This window comes from Dipteris shenzhenensis, chromosome 10 (genome assembly GCF_047967505.1).
Source record: "Dipteris shenzhenensis isolate YYH24624 ecotype China chromosome 10, Dip_SZ_1.0, whole genome shotgun sequence".
Taxonomy (NCBI): domain Eukaryota; kingdom Viridiplantae; phylum Streptophyta; class Polypodiopsida; order Gleicheniales; family Dipteridaceae; genus Dipteris; species Dipteris shenzhenensis.
In genome coordinates, this window is record NC_141605.1 from 35408001 (window position 1) to 35431234 (window position 23234).

The window sequence follows — 23234 nt, forward strand, 5'->3', positions numbered from 1 at the left end:
TGCTTTAAATGAGAAACATGAAACATTGGGTGCACCTTACAACCCTATGGTAATTTTAATTTATAGGCCACCTTGCCTATTCTTTTTAGAATTAACCACGGCCCACAATATTAGGGTGATAACTTAGCACGCTCTCATGCAGTCAAAGACTTAAGAGTGCGAAGGAACTTTGAGAAAATTTTTTTCTCCTTCCTTAAATTCTCTAACGGATCTGTTTTCATCCGCATACGCCTTAGCTCTATCCATAGCTTGGTGGATGTTAGCTCTCGCAAGTGCTAGCATCTCCCGCATGTGAACCACAAGTTCGTGGCACTAGGCACTTGTTGAGGTATTCCAACTGTAGTTGGATTTGCTGGTCTATAACCATAGTTCAGCTCAAACGGACTGAACCCTATAGAGGAATGTTTTCTATCATTGTAGGCAAATTCTAGAAGTGGGAACCACTTGTCCCACATATGTTGCCTCAATGAAACATATGCTCTAAGCATATTCTCTAAAGTTTGGTTAACTATTTCCGTCTGACCATCCGTTTCTGGATGATCCCCACTACTCATTCCCAACTCAGTCCTTAGTGTCTCAAACACTGCAGTCCAAAAATGATTGGTGAATTTAAAATCCCTGTCTGACACTATGGATTTGGGTAATCCATGCAGATGAAATATATGTTTAATAAACAAATCCGCTGTAGGATCCCGTAGGATAGAATAGATGCATCTTGCAAGAGGTGTGAGAGCACAATGAAAGCAATATGGTAGATCTCTATTTGATTGTGCGAGAGAAGACTCTCTTTTCTAGAATGGGGGAGAAGGTAATACCTTCCTAACATAGTGGCAATCAGCCCCTACATCAGTGGGAATCAATCCCTACATCAGTGGGATTGCCTTTGTCTTACATCATCACTAAGGTCACACACTAGACACATCATAGCACTTGATGTGCCTTTACAACACACACACAAACACACATGTGACTCCCCTAGATGCACATATGCACCATAGAGCAAGCCCTTGATCATACTTACACCAACAAACCCCCCTCAAGGGATTGCCTCTTGCAGTGTCAAGGATTCATCTAGTCTCATAGTTTCTCATGCCATCTCATGGTGGTCAAGGATTAATCTATGGCTAGGATCTCATGCTAGCAAGGGTTTCCAAGGGTGTGAGTTTCACAGAAATGGGATAGTAAAAAAAACATATCACATGGCCTACATCATATGGTGACCAGAGGTGATTTACATAACATATTCTTTTTGGAGTACTACTCCAGGCAGAGAACCTCAAAATTTCGACCAAGTGATGATAAATAAAAAAGACAAAGTGCCTAAAAAGCATAGTCTTCATCATGTGGAGACTCATCAAATGAAAGTAGATTGGCAGTTTCTGACTTTGCAGCTTCTTCCTTTTTGGCTCTACAAAACTTTTCATGATGATTGTTTTTGCCACAATGTTTGCATGGATTAATCTTGAAGCAATCTTTTGAGAGGTGATTAGTCTTCCCACAATGTTTGCAGGGTGAAAACTTGCCCTTTTGAAATTTTATGGCATAGGCTATGTCATTGCCTCTCGGGAGTTCCATGTGCCTTTCTTCTTCTTGAAGAGCAGAAATAAGACCTTCAAGATTAGGATTAGGAAGAATTTTCAAAGTGGTAACAACATGATCATAATCTAGAGGCATACTTTTGAGCAATACTGCCATTGCATCATCTGTAGTGATTGGAGAGTTGATAGAAGCAAGTTGAGTCATGAGACTCCGCATAAGATTGACATGGGCAGCCAGAGGAGTGCCACTAACCATTTACAATTCAAAGAAAGCAATCTTAAGTGACAATTTTGAGATGTGAGAGCTAGCACAAAAAATAATATCAAGCTTCTGCCAAGCTTCTGAAGGAGACTCTAAGTCAGAGATGTGATGAATATAGTCATCTCCTAAGGCAAGAGCAATGATGCCATAGGCTTTCTCCTCCCTAGCAGGATCTCTTGCCGGGTGTGTCGGAGCTGAGGATTCTCCAACATTAGAGGCTGTTGAAGAAGAAGTTGAAGCCGGTTTGACAAGCCCCCAGAGGTTTTTCCTCATCAATGCAAACTTAACCTTCATCTGCCATGTGTGAAAGCCTTTACCATTGAACTTATCCATATTCAAGATGCTAGCCATGAGAGGGTCTAACCCAGAATGGGCAGTGTCTACTCTCTTACAAGGCTAGAAAGAGTTGAAGAGCTTCAAAATACAAGCATTTAGAATAGCAAAGGCTTGCAACCAAAATATAATGGAAATGATGTTTTCACTTGCATGCTTCATAGAGGTGGCTAAATGAAAGCATTCCAAGCAAATCCAGGTGTAGCAACTAAAAGCAAAGCTGTAGCCATAGTTGTACTGAAGCTAGTCATCACTTTAAAACATCAGAAATGCTAAAGTAGCATCTAATGTAGCATCAAACTCATAACATTGTCAAAACTGTCCAAAAGAGAGGCCTGAAGTTGGAGGGTGCAATTCTCACAGCTCATAGCTCTATTCAAGGGGATTTTTATGCAGGAAGAAGGGCCTTATACCATAGAAGGGCTACCAGCAAGGAGAGGCGCAATGTTGGGTCAAGTCGCCATAGCTAGTAGCTTGAAAGTCGACTGGTTTTTTGTCATTTTCTCCTCCATCTGTTGTCCAAATGAGCTCAGATTTCAGCAGCAGCTTGCCCTCAGTGTCGTCCAGCACGGGCTCAGAGGAATTTGCAGATAGGTAGGTACAGAGGCGGAATTGCGCGAATGTTCGTCGAGGAGTGTGAGTGTTGGCATTTCACGTACAGTCGAAATTTCAGCAAATGCTTGCAGCTGGAAGTTCGCCCATACAAGAGGAGTTTGCAGCTCAAAGGGTTTGGGAAATGGTCGTTTGTAGGCAGAGAATAGAGCTCTCAAAGATTTGGGGAAGAAGGAGGAAAATGGAGAAGATGTTGAAACTTGTAGTTTATGCTTAAGATAGCATCTAATGCTAGGCTAGGCTAGATCTAGAACCTAAAGCTCTGATACCAATTGTAGGATCCCGTAGGATAGAATAGATGCATCTTGCAAGAGGTGTGAGAGCACAATGAAAGCAATATGGTAGATCTCTATTTGATTGTGAGAGAGAAGACTCTCTTTTATAGAAAGGGGGAGAAGATAATACCTTCCCTACATAGTGGCAATCAGCCCCTACATCAGTGGGATTGCCTTTGTCTTACATCATCACTTAGGTCACACACTAGACACATCATAGCACTTGATGTGCCTTTACAACACACACACAAACACACATGTGACTCCCCTAGATGCACATATGCACCATAGAGCAAGCCCTTGATCATACTTACCCCAATATCCGTCACTTGTGGGGCACTAACAGACTTATGAAGTGAGCCATCTTGGTAAGACGATCAACTACCACAAGGATAGAATCATATCCACCTTGCGTTGTAGGTAGACCTACAATAAAGTCCATGGAAATGCTCTCCCACCTACCTAGTGGTATTTCCAAGGACTGTAAAAGTCCGAGTGGATTCACCCGTTTTGCCTTCCTTACTTGACACGTTGTACTTGACACGAAAAACAACGTGTCACATATTCATGAATATGTTTTTTCATTTTTGGCCAAAAGAAATCTCCTTTCACGAGATCATACGTCTTCTCGACTCCTAGATGTCTCGCACATGGGTTATCATGGCACTGTTGAATGACTCTGCCTGAGATCATTCTGGTTAGGTACTACTACCTTGCCATTTCTTTTCAGCATACCATCTCTTATGGTATATCTTGCATAAGTTTGGCGTTTCCTGGATGCCAGATCACCTTTTTCCCTGGGTTTAAGTACATGAGTCTTAGGTCAAAGACTCTGGACGAACTTGTCCACCTTTTGAGTTTCTCTAATCTCGGCCATTAGAGCACTCTCTAATACCATGAAACTCATATTATGCATAATGTGGGATAACGCATCAGCAACTTTATTATCCTTTTCTCAATGCATCAGCAACTTTATTATCCTTCCCTCTTCAGTATTGAATGGTTAAGTTAAACTCCTGCATGAGTTCTGCGCACATAGCTTGGCGGCCTCTCAATCTGATTGTTTACAAAAAATATTTCACAGTATCATGATCAACATCAACATTAAACTTTGATCCATATAAATAATGTCTCCATGTTTTCAGAGCATGGACAACAGCATACAACTCCAATTCATGAGTTGGCTAATTTTTTTTGAGAGGGAGAAAGCTTCTTGCTTTCAAAGGCTACTGGCCTTCCCTCTTGGAAGAGAACTACTCCTACCGCAATGCCACTTGCATCGGTTTCAATGAAAAACGGTTTTTAGGGATCAACTATTTTTAATACCGGTTCTGAGACCAGAGCTTGTTTTATGGTGTTAAAACTTTCTTGTTGATTCTGTCCCCATATAAAAGGTACCTTATCTGAGGTCAGATCAGTCCATGGCGGTACTATCTCGGAATACCCCTTTATATGACTTTAATAAAATTGGACAAATCCCAAGAATGATCGCAAAGTGGTGAAGCTCTGAGGGATAAGCCAAGTCAGTATCGCAGCTACTTTCTTTGGATCCATTTCCACCCCCTCAGGAGTAATAATGAATCCTAAATATTCAAGTCTCACCATACACAGTACAGTTTTCTTTTTATTTACATAGAGACTGGCTTTCCTCAAAGTACCAAACACTATTCTTAAGTGTTCGTGATGCTTAGTAATACTTTTGCTGAAACAAGAATATCGTCAATAAAATGTATTATAAGCTTTCCGATATACGGGTGTAGTAAATCGTTCATAAGCATGACGAATGTAGCAGGAGCATTGGTAAGTCCAAACGACATTACCAAAAACTCATAATGTCCAAACCTACTTCTAAAAGCGGTTCTATGCACATCCTCGGCTCTAATACTGAAAATTATGGCCCCATCTAGCAAATCATCGATCCGAGCCATCGGATACATATACTTAACAGTGATATTATTCAATGCAATCTGTCCCAACTTGAGGTATTCTTCCAGTTGTCTACGTACCTCCGCTTCTTCGGTAAAAGTTAACCTATAGGGAGGTCTATATACAGGTTCTGCTACCGGGATTAGTTCAATCTTATGCTGAACATTCTGCTCTGGAGGTAACCCATAAGGTAACTCATCCCTAAAACAATCAGAGAACTCCTGTGCTATTTGATCAGCCAACTTGGCCATCTCCCCATTTTGGGTAACATCAGTGCTAGCTGAAGGACCATCAATCAACTCTATCGATGCTGTACAGAGAAACAAAAACTTTTCTTGAGCTTTTCGAACTTCCATTACAGAAACCAACTGTCCTTGAGGTATATCTTTTTCACCTCGCAAGACATACAACATATAATTCATCTTGAACTGATAAATGTGCTTTTTCCAATCTATGGCTGGATTCTTCCTAGAATGCCAAGCTTTACCTAGGGCTATATCTGCGTGAGCAAGCTTTGTCATTTCAAAATTAAGCTTCTCTGCATAGTGTGACATGAAGTTGGGGGTAATAAACTTCACGCACCTCTTCACTTCCTATTGTTTTCGAACTGAGTGAGAGAGATATTTATCATTGGGAAAGGGACATGAAAAAGAAGCTTTTATGCCAAGATACCACCCCATACTTTCCTTCCTTAGATGAGAATGAAGATGGTAACATCCCAAGTGATGTTGTACTGAAGCATAGGGAGAAGGAAAGGATCAGCAGAGGTCATAATCTCAGCAAGCCGGTCTGCGCCAAAGAGAAGAGCGATACGTTGTTGAAAGAAGATCTTGCAGCTCAACATGACATGAATTGATATATATCGAGGAGTTTGAAGGGGCTGATTGGGTCGCATGGGTAGGTTCCGGGGAAACATTGCACCTCCTTTATAGATACCTTTACAATTAGCTCAAAACACTAGAGGGAGCGGAAGCTCCAAGACTACTCATAGAGAGAGAATGAACTAGAGAGAGATGGACTTAAGAGTCTACATAAGAGAATATCTACAAGAGGGAGAGAACGCTCATGAAAGAGGCTTGAGGAGACTAGAGCTACAATAACATGAGGCCTAATGGTGGAAGAGATGATGAACAAGGGAGAGAAGGGCTCCTTTTATAGAGATTTTATCACCCTCCTTGACCCATTTATAATTGCTGCGTGTAGATTCCTTTCCCCATCAATCACATAAGCCCATATGTCACCATCCATGTCCTTTTTGGCTACTCTTGCCATGTGTCCCATCAAAAGATGCTCAAGACTCTTAAAACATTGAGAAAGTCAAGAGTCTCCCCACATGGAGCCCATAGGGACTCTCTCTTTTCCATATGTCCACATCCTCCTTATTCCACATAGGAATTCTAGAAGGATTCCTCTTGACTCCACACTCCTCCACATGCCTTCCACATGCTTGGCATGTGGCCTCTCTTATATTATTGGAACACATGGACATGAGCCCACCTCTTTATATGACTCACTCTTCCTATTTTCTAAAAATCCCATAATATCCCATACACAAATAACTCTTACCCCATACCAAGATATATCTTAGAAAATAGAAATAAGTGAGAGCCGCTATGCTATCACTTCATACTCAAACTCTTATCAAACATAGAGAAAAACAATACCAATGCCAAATAAAAAATATTAAATTTTCGCGTCACATCTTTTTCTCCTCACAAATATGTCTAGTGACAGAGAGGGTCTGCTGGTCCTCAAGGTGGTCGAGCATAGAAGAATTTAAGGTGATACTCATTGGTGCATTCGGGTATCACCATGCTGTCAACATCCTAAAGCTGATAGGTTCCATTGGTGAACTTCTTGACTTGATATGGTCCCTTCCATCGGTCGATAAACTTTTTGTCTAGCCGCTTGTCCAGACGGCTATCAAATCTCATAACCAAATCTCCTTCTGCAATATCTTTGTTCTTGCGTAATTTGGTGTCAAAACGGGCCTTGCGCCTTTTTTGAGAAGCTTCCAAGTTTTGCGAGGCCTGTAATGTGCATTCATCCAAGGCTTCTAGCTGTACTAAGCGTTGAGCATAGGTATCCTCCTGTCCTTTTCTTGTAACAGCAGTGCGAAGACTATGTATCTCCAATTTAATAGGCAAAATGACTTCTATTTCATACACTAGTTGAAATGGTGTAAACCCAATAGCTAGCTTGTGTGTGGTTCTGTAAGCCCATAAAACTTCTGCGAATTGCCTATCCCAATGCCTTTTCTTGGTGTCTACAAGCTTTCCCATTGAATTGCATAACAATCCATTTGTTTTCTCAGCCAAGCCATTACATTGGGGATAGTATGGCGTGGACATGCTATGATTTATCTTTAGCTTATGCACCACATCTTCAATTAGTTCATTTCTAAAAGAGGTTTCTCCATAAGTGAGAATTTCCAAAGGACAACCAAAGCGTGAACAAATTTAATCAAAGAGAAAATTTGCAACTGTGCTTGCCTTGCTATTGACTGTGGCCTTGGCCTTTGCCCACCGAGTCGCATAATCTGTGGCCATCAATAAATAATGCTTGCCCTGAGATGAGCGAGGGAGTGGTCCCACAAAGTCTAACCCCCACCTCTCAAATGGTTAATATGTTGGAATAGGCTTCAAGGGCCCAGGAATCAACTGTCACCTTTCAAACTTTTGGCATACTTTACAACTTCGACACCATTCATATACATCCTTATGGAGGCGTGGCTAAAAGTAACCTGCATTAAGAATTCTCCTAGCTGTGCTTGCTGAAGCAAAATGACCAAAGCATTCATGACACATTTCTAGGATTCTCCTAGTCTCCATGGGATGGACCACCGGACAGAGCATCTTATCTTTTCCCAATTTATAAAGAATGTCATCAACAATAGTATAGGGACAAGCCTTTCTTACCAATCTCTGCTTTTGTTGTGGAGTTAATCCTCGAGGAAACATGCCTTCTTCCACATCTTGCAGTTCTGTCCATCCAGTGTCTACCAAAGAAACCACCCCTCGGTCTTGTACTACAATGGCTTGACTAGCTAACTCATCTGTCCTTTCCTTTGATTTTCTTTTCTATTTATGTGAACAAACTTGCAAAAATCAAACTGACTACATAGTACCATAGCCTTCTGATTAAGCTCCTTTAAGTGAGGACTTCTTGTTTTGTAATGCCCTTGCATTTGCTTTATAATAAGCTGAGAATCTCCTCTTACTCTAATTCTTTAACTTGACTTTGAAGACAACCATCCAAACCACGAATCAAAGCATTATACTCAGTTGCATTATTAGTTGTGATACCTGGAAGCTCTTGTCCTCTTGCCCATACTTCTTGACCTTCAAAATTAATCAAGACCATCCCCCCGGCTCCTTGTTGGCGTGAAGCACTAAAAGCCCCATCAAAGTACAAAACAAAAGCTGTTGGTGGTGTATCCCTTTCATCTTTAATGTTCTCCTTACATTTCTTTTCTTCTCCTAGATCCTCCCGTGCTGTGAGCAAATCTACCATAGTGGACCTAGTGGTATCTTCAGTGACAAAAAAGAAAGAGAACTCTTGAAGCTTTGACAACCATTTTGCAAATCTCCCCCCAGGATTAGGCTTGTAAACTAGATATGCTAATGCAGACTGAGAGGTAAGGAAGAAAAATGGTCGAGGTAATAAATATGAGCGAAACTTTCTGACTAAAAACACCAAAGAGAGAGCTTGCTACTCCATTTCTTCATCCCTTGTTTTCACCTCTGTAAGTTGTCGGCTGGCATAATAGATGGGTTGCATTCTACCTACCTCTCCTTTTTGTAGCAATATAGCACCAACTGAATGCAAAGATACACTTGAATTTACATAGAAGTCTTGAGACCAATCAGGGGGCTTCAATATTGGACCCTTACTCATGGCCTCCTCAAGTTCCTGAAAAGACTCATGTTGCTCCACACCCCATTGGAAAGAAACTCCTTTTCTTGTCAACAAGTTCATGGGATGCACTATCTCTGTGAAATCATCACAAAAGCGTTGATAATACTTGCTTTTTCTTAGAATTCTACGAACACCCATCACACTGTGAGGGTTTGGCAATGCCATGATTGCTTTAACCTTGTCAGGATACATTTGCAAGCCTTCTTCAGACACAATATGCCCCAACAAGACTACTTTTGTTTGAGCCAAATGACACTTGCTAGGATTTAGACACCCTTTTGCTTCATTAATCCTAGCTAAGGCCATCTTTAACTTCTCCATGTGATCTATGCGCCGAGAATAAATGCAATAATCATAAAAAAATACCCTTATGAACTTTTTCAAGTAAGGCTCAAGTACTTGACTCATGAACCTTTGAAATGTAGCTGGTGCATTGGTCAATCCAAAATGCATCACTCTGTAAGCAAAAACTCCCTAAGGTGTGACAAATGATGTTTTCTTTTGATCTTCCTCCCGAATACGAATTTGAAAGTACCCAGAATACCCATCACATACAGAATACATCTCTTGCCTTGCAACTTGGTCTAGTATTTCATCTTGGAATGGCAAAGTAAAATGATCCCTCTTAGTGCATGCATTTAAAGGACGAAAGTCCACACAAACCTGCCACTTAGGTGTGGAATCACCAAGAAGCTCTTCATTGCGTTTGCATCGTTTAGTGTGCTCCACATCCTCCACATGAAGTGTCTCTACATGATTTCTTGTACCACCACCTTGTTCCGTCCTGACTCATCCCTATCAGCACCAAGACAAAGACCAAAGGCCACTCCTTCCACCTCACCCTCTGAGCTGGTCTTCTCGGAGCTATACCCTGTCTCTTCTTCTTTACCTTCTTATCATTTTCTTGCAAAATCGATTCTTCAGTATCCCACTTTTGAACAGCCTTTACCTTGCGTAGCCAGGGCTTTCCCAAAATCAATGGATAGGCACGTGCATCTGGCTTGGTAGGGATCACCTGAAAAGTAGTCGGCACAGAAATTCCACATACATCCACTTCTAAATTCCTCACAACTCCCAAGGTCTTTACCCTAGTGTTGTCAGCCAATTTGATGCAATAAGGAGAGGTAGTACTAGAGTATTTTAAATCAGCATCTATCATGGTCTTCTCACTCATAATGTTAATCGATGCACCTCCATCAATGTACACATTAGAAATCACTTGACCATCAATGATCACATCAACCAAAGGTACATCATCACTAACATCTGTATCTACCTTTTGAACAACAGGAATGACACTTTTCTTCTTTTTCTTCTTTGACACTCTTGTGCTTGCTAGCTTTCCTCATTCCTTTTGTAGTTTTGGAGACAAGGCAAGTAATTGACCAAAGGTGATATGCGCTTCCTTTTCTTTAAGGTCGGACAACAAGTCATAGCTTTCAATGCCTTGTCCTAAAGGAAAGTCTGACTGGCTAATTCTTTTTCTAGATGTCTTCGTTTTCTTACTACGGTGTTCCTCTTCTTGATGTTTCTCATCTCCTTCTTCCTTGCTTTCTTCTTCTTCTTTTGCTTTACCACGCCCCCATTTAGCCATCATTACCTCTCTTTCCTCATTCCCTGAAGAAGCTTCTAACAAGGATACTTGTTTTTCTTCTTTCTTTCTTAATCTAGGACACTTAAGGCGATAGTGACCTTTTTCATTACATTCATAACAAGTGACCTCCCTCTTATCTTGAGGCCTATGCTCACTCTTTGGTGCTCTAGGTTGTCGTGCATTAACCAAATGCAATTTCAAATCAACAAACTCTGCCATCAATTGAGAGATATTATGATCTAATTCAGAGGACTTTTGGTACTCAAGGAGTGTCCATTACCTCCATCTTAGAAGTTGAAGCTGTTGAAGACACAAAAGAGGATTCGATCTTTAGAGAAGCTTCTTTCTTGGTCATAATGCGAAGTGCCTCCACGTATGTTGTTGGATCTTTACTCAATACTTTTGAGCGAAGACGAGGCTCCAAAGCCATAACAAATTGCTCATCTTTAAGTGCTCATCCCTATGAGACTTTGAGGGATCGATGATGTAGATGCCACAGCTCACAAAGTTGTCCTTTCATACTTTGTTCATAAAGTTTCATATCGGATTGCCAACGCAGAGACCATCTCACCCTCTCCTTGATAGAACCAGTCCAACTGCAACATCAAAGCATTTGGCGACTCCACTGCCCCAAATCTCTGCTTCATTGCAGGCGAAATCTCCGCCCGATCCTTATGGAGCATTCAGAAAGCCGGCATTCTTGAACAAAATTTAGAAGATAAGACTCCGGGTCTTCCCCTTTGGTCCCTCGAAACACTTTCACCATGATGAAACACAAAAAGGAAAATACCACACCATACTTTCCTCCCTTAGATGAGAATGAAGATGGTAACATCCTAAGTGATGTTGTACTCAAGCATAGAGAGAAGGAAAGGATCAGCAGAGGCTATAATCTCAGCAAGGCGGTTTGCACCAAAGAGAAGAGCGATACGCTGTTGAAAGAAGATATTGCGGCTTAACATGACATGAACTGATATATATCTAGGAGTTTGAAGGGGCTGATTGGGTCGGATGGGTAGGTTCCGGGGAAACGTTGCACCTCCTTCATAGATACCTTTACAATTAGCTCAAAACACTAGGAGGGAGCAGAAGCTCCAAGACTACTCATAGAGAGAGAATGAACTAGAGAGAGATGGACTCAAGAGTCTACATAAGAAAGAAAGAAAGAAAGAAAGAATATCTATAAGAGGGAGAGAAGGCTCATGAAAGAGGCTTGAGGAGACTAGAGCTACAACAATATGAGGCCTAATGGTGGAAGAGATGATGAACAAGGGAGAGGAGGGCTCCTTTTATAGAGATTTTATCACCCTCCTTCACCCATTTATAATTGTTGCATGTAGATTCATTTTCCCTTCAATCACATAAGCCCATTACCATGTCCTTTTTTGCCACTCTTGCCATGTGTTCCATCAAAAGATACTCAAGACTCTTAAAATATTGAGAAAGTCAAGAGTTTCCCCACATGGAGCCCATAGGGACGCTCTCTTTTTCATATGTCCACATCCTCCTTATTCCACATAGGAATTCTAGAAGGATTTTTCTTGACTCCACACTTCTCCAGGTGCCTTTCATACGCTTGGCATGTGGCCTCTCTTATATTATTGGAACACTTGGACATGAGCCCACCTCTTTATATGACTCACTCTTCCTATTTTCTAAAAACCCCATAATATCCCATACACAAACAACTCTCACCCCATACCAAGGTATTTATTATTCATACACATGGTATTTACAATGATCCATTTCGCTCATCCTCTCAATCCAATACAATAAAATAGAAATAAGTGAGAGCCGCTATGCTATCACTTCATACTCAAACTCTTATCAAACATAGAGAAAAATAATACCAATGCCAAAGAAAAAATATCAATTTTTTACGTCACAATAGTCCTAAATTCAAAGTTCCAATCCAGTAACTCTTTGGTTCCATATTTCAGTTGAACTTCCGTTTGCCATTCTGACTGTGTATGCATAGTCAGATGGGCTAGTCTTTAATTTCAGCCTCTTTACAAGCTTGGAGTTAATTACATTGTGTGTTGACGCTGAGTGAAACAACACAATGACGTCATGATTGGCTACTTGCCCCTTCATCTCTGGTTACACAAATGGGATGAGGCTTTTGCCATTTGTGAAATTAGAAATTATATGAAGAAAATCCGAAAGGCCACCCACATGTTTAATGAGACAGCGGATAGATGGTGGATAAAACAGCAAAAGGATGGAATGGCATCCACTACTTGGGAGGGATTTAAAAAATAATTTTGAAAACATTTCTTACCTCCTGACGAAGCATCCCTAGCTTGGGATCAGTATAGAAACCTTCGTCAGATAAATTTATCAGTGGCTGAATACACTGATAAGTTTAGAGAAAGTGTAATGAAAGTTTATGAACCTCTATCTCAGTCGGTTCAAGGTAAAGGATTTTATTTTTGGCTTGAATAACTGGATCAAGATGGAAGTTAAGGTTAAGTATGCAAACACGCTAGATGAAGCAATTGCCATAGCCTTCAACTATGAGGATGCAAAAGGAAACAGACCAAGTGGGTTTGTGCAGGTTGAGACTCGATATGAGTACTCGAAGAAAACTAGGTTTAACAAGAAGTGGGTCAGCAAAGGGAGTGCATCACAGACTAGTGGCCAAGCCAAGCAGGCGAAGCCAGTTGAGACTCCTTCTAAATTAAGTACCACCATTGGAGTGAAAAGAAAAGTAACACCAATAGCAGCCCGAGCTTGGTCGGAACTATTCTTTGAACCCAGAGCAAAGAGAAAAAAACGAGGAGAGAAGGTTTGTGTTTTGGATGCCTTCAGCCTCATCAGTGGAAAGATTGTCCACAAAACAAGGATCGTCGGATAGCTGAGATGGTGATCTCAGAATGCGACATGAAAAAGGAGAAAAGTCCCAAAGTAGAACAAATGCATATTCAGCTAACGGGATCTTCTCATAGGTCAGTACCTTTTTTTTAAGTGTGTCTTTTTTTTAAATTAAGTACCACCATTGGAGTGAAAAGAAAAGTAACACCAATAGCAGCCCGAGCTTGGTCGGAACTATTCTTTGAACCCAGAGCAAAGAGAAAAAAACGAGGAGAGAAGGTTTGTGTTTTGGATGCCTTCAGCCTCATCAGTGGAAAGATTGTCCACAAAACAAGGATCGTCGGATAGCTGAGATGGTGATCTCAGAATGCGACATGAAAAAGGAGAAAAGTCCCAAAGTAGAACAAATGCATATTCAGCTAACGGGATCTTCTCATAGGTCAGTACCTTTTTTTTAAGTGTGTCTGTTGCTAAGCTAGTAAACAGTGCACCTGATAATATCCTATCAAAGCCCGCAACAACGGCGTATACAGTCTTTACCGATACAGAGTTATTCTTATTTGCTTGACCGGAGCGATATATCCATTGTGTGCCAATTGAATTAATGTGAACATACTTATTCTAGGCTCGACAGTGTGAACATTGGTTTCAGGCTCCATTGGAGCTTTACCTTTCTCTTCATGAGATGGTCTGATAGACATACTGTGAACTAATTCCTGAGCTTGGATTGCCCTACATTTGCTTGCAATTGTTGGGCCAAAATCTGTTGCAAAGCATCTTCCAATAATGCAATTCTACCAGACAATGTATGGCCTGTTGGGTGCGACACCTGCGGGGTCGGCCGGACTCTCGACTCTATGGGATCCACCCTAGAAGCTTCTTCTTCAACTTCCATTTAGGTCGATTGGTTTTTAAAAATAAATAAAAAATTTACACACCTGAACTGTATCTACAATCAAAAGTCCAACTCCCAAACTTACAGCTAGCCAGCCATATATCAAACTGCACACCAAAACCACTTTTCCCTAAGCTAGGGAAACTCCTGCAATCTTACAAACATAAACCACAACTGATTTTAAAAAGCATAGAAAGCTCCCTGCTCATTCATGTTGCATGGAGAGATCAATTTGTCCTTGCAAGCCACTCCAATACCTAGTTACGTTCCTGGTCTAGCCAACTGTGCACAAGGAAACAAACGTAAACCTTGTACAATCCTCTAGTTTGCAACCGCTAGTCGTATCACCATTAAAGCAAACAAGCTCATAGTTAACTCCCAATGACCAGCCGAGCTCCTGAGCTAATTAAAACAAATGAGCAGACCCATGAGACTAGCCTCTTCTCCAATTTAAATGTGTCCTTGAATTGGCTTGTGCTGACCAAGCAGGTCTTCGTCTTCGTGAGCGTAGTCTTGACTCGTATTCTGCGACTAAATGTAACCAAGCTCCCCCAAGAACAGTTCACAGCAAATGCATGTAGCTTTGCTGGCTACCAGGCCCGATAGCCGAGCCCATGACTAGCAAAGCCAATTGTACTATCGTAACGCACGAACTTTGCAGAGCAACTGACCCCACGGTTCAAATGCCAACTCTGTTCCAACAGCCTGTCACACCATACGATGTTGTGGCTCTAACCTTTGGTGTTAACCAAAGTCCCACCCACCAAGCACGACGCCAGCTAAATAGGTTGCTTGCTTCATCTCGTGGAGTGCACCTCACATGCAATAGTTGAAGGATCTCTAGCTACCACACCCAGCTCCCACGATGAAAAAGAGCCCTGAAGGCAGCAATCCGTGAACCTTCGCGTGCGCCACTCTGATGTCCTATGCCTCAACGCACACCCAACGCTGACGAACCAGGCGCAAATGATCTACACCCGCACGACATATGGCCTTGGTATTTTACTTCGATCCCACACGACAAGATCCCTGCTGCTCTAATGGCTTCGCGGTCATAGCTCGCTAAGGCTAAATGAAAAATCCAAACAATAGCCTCGTCTGCCAGAATTCAGCACAGCCCGATGCTCCACGCATCGTTTTTCCACAGCTTCATCTCCCTATTCCGATCACCCGCTCTGATACCAAAATGTTACGACCCAAAACCTGCGTACCGAAACTGAAATCTAACTTGGAATCATGGGTGCTGGCACAGTTATGTTCCACCCAGCCAATTCCCTGTTGTAGCAGCTCAAAAGATACTTAAGTAGAAAAAACCCTGGCATGCTACACATAGAGACCACATATCTCTAGATGGATCTAGCCTGCCACATGTCGTCATTCTAGGGTATCTCTCAAATGCCTCTCTTGGGATATCAATTTACTTACTTGCCCCTAGGCACATTTGCACATTTAATGCATTTAAGACCCACAGCCTTAGACCCATCTAGTCAGTGCCTTGTCACCCTCATCAAGGACCTTGACATTAATCCTTTTGACCATCTACATGAAGCCCAAACAAATATAATACAAACATTGATCCTTTAAAGGAAAATGTCCACTGCGCCTTTCGAGGTTATGTTACTTCAACTTGAGCGTAACAGCCCCCAACTCGAGTAGATGCCTCCCATATGCTTTCACTGGTGCATCTGCATCTTCTGACTGCCTCATGATCAGAGAAAGAAAGATATATTAATGTCCGCAGAAAGCCTCACGAGCTTATGGGACAAAGTATCAAGTACAAAACAAAACCCTTACATCATCTGGATAAACCAGAGAGGGTCGAGGAGTGCACATGGCAACTCAGCTCGAGCTTATTTTAGCACACATCTAAGTTGTAGTCCTATATCAAAATGGCCTTCATTACATCAGTTTAAGACTGAGGGTCTTTAGATTTAGATTGAAATCTCGAATTAATGCTATTCCGTCTCGGTAGACTGCCCATTTTCCAGCTTTTCGTGCATCCTTGACTTTAGTGAGTTCAATATTCCTTTGTTTGAGTTGAGTCGGGGTGAGCTCCTCAAATATCCATATCTTTGTACCCTTCAACTTATTTGTCTGTTGGAGGATATTGACTCTGTTTGTCCTGTCATTGAAGTAAACCTGCACTTGTGTTCCCCTTCGAGCTATGTAGCTAATATGGGTGTCATCCCATTCAATTTGTGGTATATTCTTCTTGAGGCCTATTATCTTCTCATCTTTTGTGCAATCTACATCCTCACTAGAGCAGCCAAAGCAATCCTTGGGCAGCCCCCCAATGCGTAATATTTTCTTGTTATTTACTACTGCTTCCTGCTCTTTAACTTCGGCATAGAGATCTGCTCTATTTATTTTATTGCTGGCCACAATAGCCATCTCTTCCTTGGCTGAGCTAACCTGAGTATTGATTATCTCTTTGACTGTAGAAACAAGTGTTGGTGGTGGCGGAGAGGTGCTGCACTTTTCCATGACCTCTGCAATGATCTCCTGCTTGTCCTTATTCTCCATCTCCTTCACCTTTCTTCCAAGAGCTGCAACCATAAGCCTGAGCTCTTTAACTTCTTGCTTAGGTAGTAAATTTGTTCCTGTGGATCTGATCCAATCTTTCTTTTGAATGTCAATGCATAAGGACCAGGTGTGGCTGCGATGGAGGAGTACGAAGGCTTACTGGTCGGGGTAGAGGCAAACAGCTTAGTCTTGGGAAACTCCATATTGGCCTGCATAAGTCAGAGGAACCCCCTTGTTGAAGCTAACCCCTAAGCTGGGCTAGGGGTTCAGCCCAGCCTAGGGTTGTAGGAAAGAAAGCAACGCTACTAGTGATGCCCTAGTCAGAAGGTAGAACGGGCTGTATGGAGGTACGGCCCCTGTACGATGCTGACGGTGTTGATGGCGGCGGCTGCTGTACGGAGGTGTTAACGGCGCTGACGATGGCTGACGGGCCTGTACGGGGACGACGGCTGTACGGAGGTGTTGACGGCAGCGGCGGCTGCTGTACGGAGGTGTTAACGGCGCTGACGATGGCTGACGGGCCTGTACGGGGACGACGGTTGTACGGAGGTGTTGACGGCGCTGACGACGGCTGACGGGTTGGGTTCGGTATCACTCCTCGACTTCAGGGATGATTCCACTCTACTGCCAGACATTGACTTTGAGGATGTAGGTATGCTATGGGTTTCGGCTAACAAACGAGGTCCGATCACATCTTATGGACAGGCCCTATTAGACCTCGACAGGATGCATGATCTCATTATTTATAATGGTCTTGATAGATGGCCTGCATCAGGTGGTTTCACGTGCTTTCCACATGGGGGAGGCTCCAGCGTTGTTGATTACATCATGGGATCCCCTGCCTTCATGTCTCGCATCACTGATTTTACCGTAGCACCTCTCCCTCCAGGAGCTGATCATACCTATCCCGTCTGTACATAATTCTCGCTTATATTGACTTCCTACCCCTACTAGAGGATCGTGCTGCCCTGGTCACCCCCTCACTACACTAGACTGCCCTTCACGCTTTCCTTGACGGGCCTGTACAGGGGTACGGAAGTATGGCCGATTGGGGAGGTACGGGCTACGGGGGGGGGAGAGAGAGAGAGAGAGAGAGAGAGAGAGAGAGAGGTGGATAAGAGACTGGAGCAGGCAGCCATGCCATGGGCCCATGACATTCACACAACTAGATTATCACCAAACCAAAAGGGGCGTCTTGTGAGTTGCTGTCTTTTTTACCTTGGTTGAGTGCATGATGTGAACCTGTGCAAAGGTACTCTACACAGGGGTGATGTGGGGCCATTTGACATTTACATGCAAATTTTAAAAAGTTGTATCAAGATACTGAGATAGTGTCTTGTAGTGTAGATCGGTTGTGCATTTTGGGCTTGGATGGCAAAGGCATTTGTTCTTACAGATTGATGATCAAAGAAGTTTAAATGCTGCAACCTTTGTCAAAACATTTCAAGTTTTTTGGAACTTTGTAATGTTTTTTCCAGATGCAAAATTAAGGATTGTGTGTAGATCTAATGGAGATCGCTTTAAAAAATAAATTTATAGTTTATAATGTATTCTGATGAGTAACATAAGAATGGATGTTTTGTAGGTTCGCTTGGAATTACTCACAGCGGTTGCCAAGTGCTTTTTCAAAAGGCCTCCAGAAACTCAAAATATACTAGGATCAGCAATTTCTACTGCTTTATCAGATGCTCATCAGGTAAGGATCATTGCTAACATGTAGCTACATAGCTGTATTCGATCTATGCTATTCTCTCTTGATTAGGAAGAAAATGTAAGGTGGGATTGTCATCTACCAAGACTTCATATTGACATCTACCTCAGGCAGAGCTTTCATGAAAAAATTGATTCGATAGAGGGCTGCAGTTGTGTAGCATATTAGATATAATGTAAAAATGCAAACTAATGGTTAATTGTTGAGTAGTTGGGGCTTACATGTCAAAATCCTTATTTTGTTCAAGGTATTAAAAGCATGCAGTATTACATGAAGGATATTGATAAGGGGATGCACACGATGAAATATTACAGTTGTATTAACAATTATTGATTCTGTGTTTTTTCTAAGGATGCATATTGATTCCATCCATTTTCTAATGATGTGTATGGGGCACCCTCTAAGGATCAAGTCTTTAAAAATAAAAAGAGGTCTTACACAGCAACAAATGAGAGAAAGTGGGAGAGCAAAAGCTAGTCCCAAATCCTAAATTAGACCATGAGAAGTGAAAGCCTGTACACATATCACGCAGAGTTACAAAATCACACTTTGGAGGATGTGGTGTATAAATTTGCAGGAAAATCATTGGAGGTGGTTTGCTAGATGACAGCCTTATCACAAATTTATAGATCATTGATAACCTGTATGGGCCGATTCTTGCTACACCTAGGCTGTGTCTGCTATTTTACATGCTGTATGGCTGATTCTTGCTGCACCTAGGCTCCTGCTATTGTACTATGCTGTTTAAAGCTGTAAATATGTCACAATCACGTTCAGGGCTGTGTGGAGCTATGTGAAGACTTCTTGAGCTAAGTGCCTCCTATTTAGTCCAGATATTTACAACAGAACTGCCAGGTTCTCGTTATTGGGGCTGCCTCTGGAGTCCACACATGCACAGGTTCTGCAGAATGCTCCAAGGGATTGGCTCTCATACAACAATTATCTCAAAATGAAGTGTGATTGTGCTAACTGTGGAGTACAAAAGAACTATGGGTTTTGTGGAAAAGCCTAAATCTAGGACTCTAAAGTTCCACAGTGACGGGGCATAGTGTCAGTTATATGGTGCTCCTTTAATGCTTTTGAAGCAAGTGAAGGCTGTCTTTGTTAGTGAAACACCCCCTACAGGGTTAGCCACAGCTGACTTGGGGGTACTATGCGGATCTCTGTTCTCCACCTACTTACAAGAATAAAAATGATTACAACACTATAGGCTAGTGTGTCAGCACCCAACCAGTGGATCAAGACCGAGCTAGAGGTTAGGCAACCACGAACCAACTTACCTCCAAGTAAGACTATGCATCCTCTACCACGTAACCACATTTGAGCACATATGTCTTTAGGGAGGCATAGGCCTGGACGGGCTGCATCCTTGTTGGGTATTCTCAGGAGCCCCCACTCCAAAGAATGCCCAAATGCATAGGGTGGCCTGGGTACCTCAATCCTAATACTACCCTAACTATACCAAAGGTACATCATGTATCCAGAAGATAGACATAAAATTCTCTCTCTCTTATTCAGTGAAGGACTAAGACAAACTCTGGGAATTGGTGGCACTTCCTCTTTTGAGCGATCCCTCCACTTAACCTTTAGGTTTGGAACAATTCTGTTTTGAGGTTCTCGGTCCTATAATCCAGAAGACATTCCAATTCTTGGGACACCCAACTTCTCTTCTAGTTTATTGGCATGAAAAACTGGGTGTACCCGAACACCATCAGGTAAACACAACTTGTAGGCCATTCCATTGATCTTTTCAAGGATCAAGAAAGGACCTCAAAAGTGTGAAGATATTTTTTAGACCTTACTAGTGCACATTGATTGAGAAGCCTTAGGGATCTTCAAGTAAACTCATTGGCCTCCAAGAGAACTAGATGTTATTGCTTCTGATAAGCATAAAACCGTGCTTTGTCGTCCTTTGCAGACTGCAACAGATCTCTTGTTGTCGTTGCAACCAATCAGCAGCAGTGTCAACCTTGACATCCTACAAGCCAACTACCCACAAGGCTTCGGTTTGGAATTCATATATCAACATGAATGCACTGAATCCAGTGGATGAATGATTAGCACTACTGTAAACTCAACAGTGAAAGATACTCTTTCCAATCAGATTGCCTCCAGGAGACATAAGCTCTCAGCAGATCTTCCCAGAGTTTGATTGATCCTCTTAGTCTGTCCATCCGTGTAGGATGATCTACTAAACTCATACTAAGACGAGTGTTCAATTTCTTGATCACAAAACTCTAGGAACACCCAATAAACTTAGCATCTTTATCACTAACTATTGCAGCCAGTAAGCCATACATGCTAACCTTCCACAAGTAGGTGAGCAAGCTGTAATTGAAATATACTCTTTTGTATAAATGGGTGAGCAAGCATGGCTGAGTTTTCCCCTCACCTCCGGAGTGCTGATAGAAACTCAGTACGGAGACCTTTGTGTAAATGGGTACTCAATTATGTGTCGGTGTGTGGATTTGTAGGTGTGAGGGCATATGTTATATACTATGGTCTACACCCACCGTTGGGCATTGATGATGTCAGAGGGGATGTCATAGGAGCTAGTCTTTGCTATGCATGATGGAGTTTATGGTTTTCAACCTTATGAGTCACTATCATGAGTCACCACAATGTAAGTATCCTCTCTTTTGTAGGAATGTGTCACCACAATGTAAATATCCTAAGTCAAAGTACAGTTGACCATTTATTTGATCATAATTAAAGAGTTTTCATATGTGTTAATTATGGTCAAAGATTCTTTCAATGGTCAAAGAATTGACTACAGTCAAAGATACTTGACTCTGGTCAAGTCAACCTGACTTCGGTCGGGGAGACTTGGTTTATTACCAAGAGGGTTAACTGCGGTTAACCAGAGAACTACAGAGCTGACTACGGTCAGAGAGTGTTGACTTCGGTCAACGAGACTTGGCATATGCCAAGAGGGTTAACTACGGTTAACCAAGATGTGCCAACTTCGGTTGGAGAGACTTGACTATAATTAAGGCGCCTCGACCCTTGGTCAAAGCCCCTTAATTATGATCAAAAGTGTTGACTCCGGTCAACTAGAGAATAAATATATATTTTTATATTTGTTATGTGTGCACATGTGTTTAGTGGGGACGCCCACCGTGATTGGAATTAGTCCACAGTGTGTTATTTGCATGCAAAGCGCTAACAATTAATGGGTACCATGGTGGTGTGCTTTAATTAATTGTTGCAGGTACTAGGAAGAGTGATTTTCCTAAGCGCAATGGAGCCTAACAAGCATCTAGGAGGCGGTTCACGTGACCAAGTGCTTCGAAGACTCTAGAGTTGCCCTTAGTGGCATGTAATCAGGAAAGTAATGTAGAATTTGACAAGTGGCTTGTTGCCAAGAAAGGGGAGCCTGAGAGCTCATGTAATGATTCATTCATTCACGTTTGGATTGTGTATGAACAGCTTCTACGCTGAACTCTTGTACTTGATTTCTCTCTTATGAATAAAAACCTTCGGGGGGGTCTAGCCCGACGATTGTCCTGGGCCCTAGTGTATCTGTTGAGAGAAAGAAAGATAGAAAGAAATTTTATTAGAGTCTTCGGAAGACTGATGGGTCTATGAGATTGAAAGAAAACCTGATACAAATCAGAGTAAGGGTGGAGCTACTGAAACGAGCATCATCACCCGTGCTGAATCCTAAGTCTGATCATACATAATCAAATACATCTGGATGTAACAATGAAAAGAAAAGGACTGGAGCGGAGCGGAATCCTCCGTATGTCATGGCCCCCTAGCTGGTGCATAGCCGGTGATGGGACGCTGGTGCCCGTCAAGGGGTGCTGTGCGTCTCGGTCTCCTGGACGAGGCTCGACGCAAGACCAGAGCCACCGTGACTCCCGTGGGACGTATCCCGGGTCTAAACAATGACGTGAGGTCCCCCAGAGTGGTCTGTGTGTCCCCTCGATGTCTCGTGTGTCGTGGTGCGATCGTCGGGTCGGGGTCTCGTGGCGTAGATGATGAGGCGGATGATGGTGGTGAAATAGTGGTGGTAACCATAGAGGTCGAGGATGTGGTGAGCGGCATGGGCTTTGGGTGGGCCCCTTTCTTATGGGCCGCGGTGCTGTCCACTGTCAAACCGCTCCTCTACATGGAAGGTTTTGGCTGTCCTCTATGGGTAGATTACATTGGTATCAAAGCCGGATTAAAGGCTTTCTCAAGCCTTTGACGATCCAAGTAATAGCCTAGGCAAGAATGTGCAAGGAAGGAAAGAGAGTTTGCTGTGCGCAACGGATAGAGTCCTGACGAGACGTTGACGAAGGTGAAGCTATGGAGAAGGCTCACGTAGGCATAGGCTTTGAGGGAGCGCATGGGCTGCGACTGTAATCCTTGACTCACGATATCGACGGGCAACGTAGGGTGCCATGGATTGCAAAGGTGTCTGACGGAGAACCCATGCAGGGAGCGGAGTATTACTCTAGTGATCAAGAGGATTGAGGACGGAGCGACGCCCAGCTAGGCAGCAAAGACTGTCGATGAAACCCCGTCGATGAAATCCCGCACTAGATGTTGCAGAAGAAAACACAGCACCGGCGTGACGTGCGACGTTGCCCAGCCAGCCAAGGTTTGAAACCTTAGGCATATGTGGTTTTTGCTGACGTGGCCAGGGTGCCAGCTAGGAGTACACGTGGCAGATGAGCAGCAGGCAGGTGACGTGGCAGGTATGCACAGAGCTGACGTGACGCTTACACGTGGCACACAGTGACGTGGCGGCCACATGTGCGAGCTGACATGGCAGCCAGCAGGTCCAGCTGACGTGGCAGACACACGTGGATGCTCACATGGCAGTGGGAGCTAATGCTGACGTGG

The 23234-nt window shown here is 42.7% G+C and overlaps 1 protein-coding gene across 1 annotated transcript in view; it reads left to right on the forward strand.

Moving 5' to 3' along the window:
* The window catches only part of LOC147897746 (adaptin family protein), a 133482-nt gene that overhangs the window by 91213 nt on the left and 19035 nt on the right, over positions 1–23234 (forward strand). Inside the window, exon 8 of the mRNA XM_087380359.1 lies at positions 18276–18386. Coding sequence (XP_087236485.1) covers positions 18276–18386 — 111 coding nt within the window. The remainder of the gene's footprint in view (positions 1–18275; positions 18387–23234) is intronic.